At 41.9% G+C, this 8,915-nt stretch overlaps 1 protein-coding gene across 1 annotated transcript in view; it reads right to left on the reverse strand.

The window, feature by feature from the left end:
* The window catches only part of vps8 (VPS8 subunit of CORVET complex), a 77,841-nt gene extending 70,480 nt beyond the window's left edge, over positions 1-7,361 (reverse strand). Inside the window, exon 1 of the mRNA XM_008281496.1 lies at positions 7,216-7,361. Within this exon, the coding sequence (XP_008279718.1) occupies positions 7,216-7,287 (72 nt within the window). The 5' untranslated portion in view covers positions 7,288-7,361. The remainder of the gene's footprint in view (positions 1-7,215) is intronic.
* Between the last annotated feature and the right edge of the window lie 1,554 nt (positions 7,362-8,915).

Here is an 8,915-nt window from a genome sequence, read left to right on the forward strand (position 1 = left end):
GTCTTCCCACATTGACGATGCTACAGTGCGAAGCTTTTGCATTTTCAAGCAACAGTGTTGCCATGCTGTCGCATAGTTACTTTGAGATGGAAATGACTTTTTGACCGCTTTAGAATGCTCATAAACTCACCAAAATTGACATACGAGTCACTATCGACTCAACCACAGACAATGTGTGCCTGTTTGGAAAAATGGCTCTATAGCGCCCCCTGCAGCAATTTATCCAATAGCCCCCGCAGGACGTTTACAAAAATTGGTAGGCATATGTAACACATCGGGACACACAAAAAAGCCTCTTGGACCCATACCGTAAAGTCAACAGGAAGTGCGCAATTTTGAAATAACTGTGCAATTTTGGGTGATTTTTGTCATTTTTGAGAGCAAATTCCTCCTTGGGGTTAAGTCCTACACGCCTCAAATTTGGCCAGCACATACAACAGGGCTTGGTGATTAAAAGTTATTAAAACGCTCTGCAAAAGTCTGAGGGCGTGGCAATGGCGGCCCTCTGAATTGTGATGATTCGCCATCAAAAAGAAAGCATGTCTAATGACCCTGTACATGCTCCAATCTGCCTCAAACTTTACATACTTGATAAAGAGAACATGTTTTACACTTTCATGTGCTATTATTAGCCAGTTGACCGTATTGACCTCAAATGTGGTGATATGAGCCTTTAGACATTGACGATCACTCATACCAAAAATTGTGAGTTTACGTCAAACGGCGTGTCCGTGGCGGCCCTCTGAACTTTGATGCTTTGCCATGAAAGAGCAAGTGCTGTCTCCCTGCCCTCTGCATGTTGCACTCTGCCTCAGTCACAAGCACAATCCTTTGATTGTCATTATGCTTCTGTACACACAACGAAACTGCAGTCAGAAGTCCAACTTTATAAAGGCTGAGTGAGGTAGTGGGTCACTTGTGTAGTTAGTGTGCTGTCTGTATAGGACTGTGTGTGTGTGTGTGTGTGTGTGTCAGCGGGGGAGGGGTGATCGTAGGGGTTTCTGTGTCTGGAAGAGCCCTGACAATGTGTGTGTGTGTGAGGAGGGGGGAGATAGCGGTCACAGCTCTCAGGTGGAAACTGTCCTTAGTCTTTCTGCTGTAGCCCCTCAGACTTTACATGTTGGATCAGAGTCCTGCGCTGATGACATTCTCATGCCATTATCCATCCACAGTCACAGGGTCACCTTCTGGAGACATGAAAGGACGCGTTCTCCAATTGCATTGGCCTTTATTAGCCGGTTGAGCGTATTAACTTCAAACGTGGTTAGGGTTACGGTTAGGTGATTGTCACCTTGTTCAGTGCACATTTCTGCCACAACCCCGACGTGCGCCGCGTCCGACACACACGGAAGTGCCGGGGCCCGTCCAACGCTGCTTGCAGCTTTAATTGTTATTATTAGACTTCAGACAGAGTTGATCAGGCCCTCTCACCTTTGAGCACATTGTGGTTACTGGCAGGATTACTGCTGACACACCTATGGGGTTTTTTTTTTACGATCGCTTACTGCAGTAACATCTAGCTTTGGTCCCATTTGCGACCTTTTTTTGAAGGTGAAGTTAAAATTTTAAGCAATCGCATTGGTGCGAGTGCATGATGATCATGAAGCTGTATCAGTGTTGTTGTAGCCAACACAGGCACCTACTGTGTTAACCACAGGGGTGGAAAGTGTTACTTTGATAACTTTGTTGCACTCTGGAACTTACGCTTAAAAATCTGAGTCAAACAGGCCAGATTTCATATGGATCTGACAATGCAAAGTCAAGTTACAAACATCAAAATTCATCCTGTCAACACAGCAGTGTTCAGTGGGGGGGGGGGGGTCTTAACACCATAAAGGTGTTAAGACTTTTCTAACTACAATTGAAGTAATTGTGATTATAACCTGCTATGCAAAGACTGTATAAGACTGTACACCTGTAACACCAAAAAGCAAGAGTACTGTGTTGCAAATGAATAATGTACATTTGAGTTTTAAGATCCATCTGTTCCATGGTAAAACATCAAAACAATGTGCTATGAAAAGTTACAATTTTTATAGCTATGCATCACAACGCTTTTTAAAAGACACAGACAAAATCTAAATTTGCAATAATTAATTCTCTGGGAGGAGTTTTTGTAATGGTACAATGGCCATAAATTGCACGCCAAAATGGCACAGTCAATTCAAGTGTACTTTGACAGTGGCTAAGACTATGCTAATGACTAGCAGCCAAGTAAGGAGACAGATAACCCTGAAACAGAGAAACAATGTTTTAAGATATGGACCTGAGTGGGCAATAAAAGTGATAGAATAGAAAAAGTTTAACAAAAAAGAGAAGAACAGCAGACAGAAATGCAAGAAAAATACTGTTCTTAATCTAAATCAATGGACCTCACAATAAATATGAGCACTGTTGTCACATGATGCTCAAACGTTATCACTCCTATTCCTATAGTTGCTTATCTAGTTTCAGTAATTATTAGTAATTAAAAAAAAGCCTAGTTATAAACGAAAGGCTCCTGCTATCACATGCTGCTAATAAATAACCTTTAATGATATGGGTTCCAGTTACCATTGGCCCATAAAATAAATGAATAAAAAATAAATCTTAACAATAAACATAAATCTGTATTACATAAACATACTGGTCAGTCCTTCATAATCACCTCACAGCTTGAGGTTGTGGCTTTGAATCATGGCTGGAACCTTCCTTTGTGGAGTTGTTGTTCTCCCTGAGTCTGCATCAGTCTCCTCCCACATGTAAAGATATGTTGATTTGAACTGATTATTCTAAACTGGCGCACACTGTAGGTGAGCATCATTGTCTCTCTGTGCTGGCCCTGTAATGGATTGACGTCTTCATTGGCTCAGTTCATCTATTCCTGCGTGACGAGTGAAACTATCCATTTTGCTGTTACCCTGCTTTAAAGATGAAACGATCTGTAGCTGTGTAGATAAATGGCCTCACACGACCTCACCACATATGTAGAGATGTGGCATAATGGCACAACTACACTTTATGGTTAAAATTGCACTCATTTACAAACAGGGGAACCACCGAATATAGAATTCTGAAATTAATGTCTAATAAGGAAGATTGAATATTAATAAATTATAAAACTACTTGAATTGATCAGTCTATCAGAAGTCGTGAACTCTGATTCCATTGACCACTAGTTCCTAAGCAAAGAAAAATGGTGATACATATACAAACATTTACTAACTACTGCTACAAACAAACAATAAAACAACAATGACATAACAAACAACAGTGAACAAACCAATGCAGGTAAACAAACTAATTAAATAACCGTGAACGTCACTAGAAGCAATTGGTAGAGCGGTGATCAATTCAGAATTAGATTGGGACTGAGAAGTTAATTGTAATTTCTAAATTCACCCGTTCAGCAGAAAGAAAATGATACCTGTGTAGCCTTTATAGGAGGGAGAGGAAGTACGATGTGTAGCTGTGAGCGTTTACTGGATGAGTTGGTTCAGGAGACAAGACGGCACCTTGCATAGTTGCGTTGAAAAAGTGCCGGAGTAAAAATATAAAGAGTCAAAGCTCATAGTTATAAGGAAAATGTTAGCACCGATGTTTAAACAAAAGTTCACTTAAGACGATCAACTTTAAGTAGAACATAGAATAACAAAGTCCAACTTAGGTTGTCGAAAAGAGTCCTTAATAAGGCCAAAACAAATAGTCAGAACACATAAAAAGAAAGTCCAAGTAGATATTAGAGGGGAAAAAAAGCCATTGTTGCATTTCAGTAACTTTTTATACAGAAAGTTTTGGAGCCAAATTCAAGTCAGCATCTGACGAATCATGGATATGTTCATCCCAAAGGGTGGTCCTAAGCTTCACTGTCCATGAGAGGTCAGAGGCCAAATACATTTAAAACTTCATTTGAGTAAAGTTCCTAAATGCATGGATTTTATTGGTAAATATCTATGATCATTAAAGATCTGAAATCCCAACAAACGTGTGATTAGAATGATATCAAACATGATATGTTTATCTCATACGGCTTCTATGATAATATAAAATGTGGAAACGAGAATATAAGTTGTGGAATTTCAGGGTATGTGTTTCTAATAACCAAGAACATAAGCATATACATTCAATAATGAGAAAAAGACTTAAGAAGTATATATGCTTCGAATAAAAAAGTCTCTCTGTGTCTTTATGGCTGCGACCTTTAACAGAGAGCGAAGGGAGTGTGTGTTCATCCACAAACACTTTAGATGTGAGGTCTTCTTATTGCTGGTCCTAATCAACTTAGTATCACAGATTGAGTCCAAATGTTGGGATAATCACTCTGGTGATGTTGAATTTTCTTAATTTTGGGATTTAAAACTGTTCAGTTCATTCCTGTGTAGACAGTTCTGGGTGTTAGGAAGAGAGAGAAAGGTCAGGAGGTCACTGTGGAAAGTGCAACTCCTTTTCTCCAGAGGTGTGGTTTTCCTCAAAATTAACACTTCATGACTATCACCAGGTTCTGGTGGAGGTAGGAGACGTCCTGTTGTCTCCAAGAGAGCCGTGAGTGGTCATTCTGAAGTAAACATACAACACGCAGATGTTCCATGTGGATGTCAGTTTTGGACTAGCTATCTTCTCAAACGGTTTCCCACCAAATGTACAGCTGTGAGAAAGAGTGTGTTACTTTGAAATGTGCCTGTTATTCTGCTCCTCTGTGTGCTACAGCTGATTACTTTAAAACAGAGTGAAGAGAGAGAAGGTGGCTGGTGGAGAGAGAGAGGTCCTGATCAGACACACCTGGCGATAAAGAGTGAAGATGAGTCCGCTAAAAAGAACATGTAGCTCATAACAACCGATCAGGATGGCTAATGCAAGGCTGGGACTGAAGAACTAAAGTAATATTGCCAGCGATCACAATTATGGATTCCTGCAGTTAAATAAACATGATCATGTGTGGTGTTGACATTTAAAATGTGCTTCGCCAATAGAAAACAGTCCATGGAGATAAAATCGCTTGATTACAAGTTGGGCAAATTTTCTAACCAGTTTTCGTCTCACATCTGTCTGAGCAGGCTGCAGCTGTCAGCCTCAGTGTCTCCCTCATCCTGCATCTGGCAGGCGATGCTGTACCGAAATCAGGATGTGGGGGTGGAGGGGGGCCAGATCATGCTGGTGCAACTAACTGAGAAATTTAGTAGCATCAGTGCTACCACTGAAAAAAATAGCCTGGAGCCCTGCTCTAAGTCAGCTGGTATACGCTCCTTGCTGGTTAAAGCAGATGAAGCAGGATATAGAAAAGGCATGGATTATAAACAGAACAGTTCTAAGAGGGTCCACTGGCCTTAAAAAAGATCCTGGCTGTTAAAACAGTGAACCCAAAACATGGCATTTAATGTACCATTGCAATGAGATTTCATCATTTAAACATCAACAATTAAGACTGGCTTTTGAGAGACTTAAGTAACATTTCAGTTTTATGGTAGGCTATAATTATTAAGACTTCTACATGTTCTTGGGGAGAACCTCATTACCGTCAATCATACTCCGAGCACTGTGGATGCACACTGGTCATATCTATTTCAAATCAAATCAAGTTTATTGTCATTTTGCTGTACATACACAGTAGTACAGGCAAGATGAAAGAGCGTTTCTTCAGGATCCAATAACTTCAAGCAATTTCAATAAAGAAGTGTTTGCATACCTAGATCAGCAGTTTAGCATTCTGACAGCTTGTGGAATGAAGCTGTTGATCATTCTGGAGGTTCTGCCTTGCTATGTTAGTTATGTTGAATAGTTATAATGTAATATAATAGTTAAGATGAATGTGCAGAAACAGTGTGTTGCAGGAGATAGATTTTGAAATAATGGCCATTTTTGAGCGAAAATAGCCTCACATGCTCGTCGTTGTTCCAACATGGCGGATTTCCTGTTGGGTTTACCGAAACATGATAATGGACTTTTTTGTTACACATGTGTGGCGAATTTCGTAATTGTAGGTGAAACGTAGCCACCGTGTGGCATTTTAGAGGTTGGAGCGGGGGGACGTTTTTATTTGTGCCGACCAGCTCTATATGCGTTCCAAATTGCGTAGCTTTAGGTCAAAGGTGCTTCCGATAGGACTTCATTGAAATTTCCAAGGTGGCGCTGTGGAGTCATTTTGGCAGTGACATGTCCAAGTCCCTTAAAATATCAAATTTTTCGGCAGTCCTGATGTGCGTGGCGATTGTGGTGGGTTTTCAAGCATGTTTAGGCCCTCAAAATTGTGTTTCCAAAGTCGGTAAAATAATAATAATAATAATAATAATAATAATAATCACAACGATTACAATAGGGTCCTTGCACTGGTGTGCTTGGACCCTAATTAAACACGAGCTCAGACTGTACAAGTCTTACTGGTGATTATATCAGGCATGCACATACATACAAATTGTGTTATGACACGTCCAGTGCAGAATATACAGAACCGCCCTCCAAATGTAGTAACTAAATGATCCATTAGCTCCTTTTTGTTTGGTCTGTGAAAGGTAAAGGATATGCACTTCTGTAGCAACCTTTAACATATGTTAGGCTATCCACATGCTTCACTGCGTTTCTCTATCGCCCATTTACACTCACACAAACAGCAGCACGTCTGTCATAAAGGTAAAATCTGACATGACAGGTCAGCATCTGGCCCAAAGAAGCTTCAGCACAAAGTCCAACACCAGTTGTGTGCCTGGTGGACGAGCAGCTCACCACCTGAGACAGAGCTACACCAATAAACCTACATTTACTGTGTGTTCTGAGTTTTATGAAAATAAGAGCACATGAAGTATTCACTGCGCTGCAGGTGTGGCTCAGGTTTGTGTTCTAAATAACTATGATATCCAGTGTAGCAGGTAGCTGCTGCCTCATCATGTGATCACATCCTGACCTGAGGACACTGGAACAGGAGACCTGCTCATGGATGCATGGACCCGGCCTCACAGCTTAGCCTGTACACAAGTAAACACGTTTACATTCAGCTGGAGGCTCACCACCTGAAACACCTCACTGTTCCGTTCAGTCTGAGCCAGCCGAGTCTGGACCTGCCACGACACGACTGGCCTTATCACTGACTCAAACGGGTTTTTCAAAGGCGCCTTATTTGGAGCCGCCGCCGTGTAGAACCAGAACTGGAACCGGTAGTCTATCGGTGTGTTTACGTCGGAACAACACGGAGCGCTGCGGAAGCACCGCGGCGGGTGTCTGGCGTCATGAGGGTTACAGTCTCACCGAGTCGACGTCCATCAGGCTGGGCTGGGAGGAGGCCGACAGCAAACTGCGGGTGTCCGGGGACTGCGACATTTCTGCCTTTAAACGCGTACACCGTGCACTATCTCAGATCACAGCTCCTCCATCGCGGTCCCTCAGGCAGGAAGTGCATTATGCAAGATCCGGTTACATTTTTCAGAATAAAGTTTAGCAACATGTTGGTCTTACTGAGCCAGCTCGTTCTGTACTACAGAAATATATTAAACCATGAAAGCACAAGCAACAATCACGTATTATATATAAAGCACAGTTATGACGCCGTCCTAAATACTGCACATTTGTAAAATGATCCAACATAAATGTTTTACTGTTTATTTCTTATTTCTGTTTATTTCTGGAGGCCTGTGCTGCAGACCAACGGTACCGGATGGTGCTCTCAGGAATTTCACTATAAAATAAATTGAAAGCGTTCCTTTCCACAGTAACAATTACAAACCAGTTTTATAAAAATCTCGTGACATGGCTTCAAATTCAGCCTGCTTGCTCTGTAATATGACTGTGTTCATCTGCCTGAGCCTGTACAGTGTTGTCACCTAATGAGGGGATGATCTGCAAATGTGAGAAGAAATTTCAAATCCCAGCAAATGACCAATAGGAATAAAGGCCAGAAAGCAAGTAAAATAAATGGCAAATAACTGGTTAAAGTGAACAAGTAAATGCTCATTGTTGAAGTTAATGTGTTGGAAGTTGCAAAACTAAGCAGCAAGAGACTTATGATGGCCAGATAACTTGGTCAGTGCATCTCATAGGAGGGTTCCTGATATGCAGCAATCAGCACCAACCAAAACTGGTCTAAGTAAATACAACTGGTCAACCAGCAACAGGGTCATGGTTGCATAAGGCTTACTAATATATGTAGGCAGTGAAGGCTGGCCTGTGTGGTCTGATCCAACAGAAGAGTTACTGAAAGCCTTTCTGCTCACTATGATATAAAGGTGTCAGAATGCACATTGCATTGCAGCTTGCTGTGCATAAGGCAGGGTAGCTGCAGACTGGTCAGAGTGCCCAAGCAGACCTCTGTCAACTGCTGAAAGCAACAATGAGCACATGAGTAGGAGAGCTTGACAATAGAGCAAAGGAGGCCTGGGGCCTCATGTACAAAGCGTGTGTATGCACAAAAACTTGGCTTACGCACTTATCCAGGCTCACGTTCAGATGTATCAAGAGTGAAATGAACGTGGAAATGTGCGGTCCTCCACCCCAACTTCTTGACTGGCGTACACACGTTTCTATTGCTTTTGAGCCGTCGGCGACACTTAGAGGTGATGCTGGGAATATAAAAATGTAAAAAAAAAAAACAATGTAAAAAAAAAAAAGGTAATTCCTCAAAGTGATATGCACATCAGAGACACTTAGATGAACACTTAACACACCCAGGTGTTTGCAATCAGATGAGCGGATATAAAAGTTTGCATAAAATGGCGCAGAAGATACCGTTAACAGCAATGGCAGCTTTGGTACTGTTGGAGGATATTGCCAATGGAGCAGTGCCAAGAGAACGGGTTTCCAGAGACCTCAGGATGACGACTGGATCATCAGCCGCTTTACGTTCCCGAGGGCAATTCGCTTAGAACTGTGCGCGGAGCTGCGGCCATTATTGGAGCGCAACACGTCCAGGAGCCATGTCCTACCTGTGCCCATACAGGTGCTGACCACACTGG

This window comes from Stegastes partitus, unplaced genomic scaffold (genome assembly GCF_000690725.1).
Source record: "Stegastes partitus isolate 25-593 unplaced genomic scaffold, Stegastes_partitus-1.0.2 Scaffold235, whole genome shotgun sequence".
Taxonomy (NCBI): domain Eukaryota; kingdom Metazoa; phylum Chordata; class Actinopteri; family Pomacentridae; genus Stegastes; species Stegastes partitus.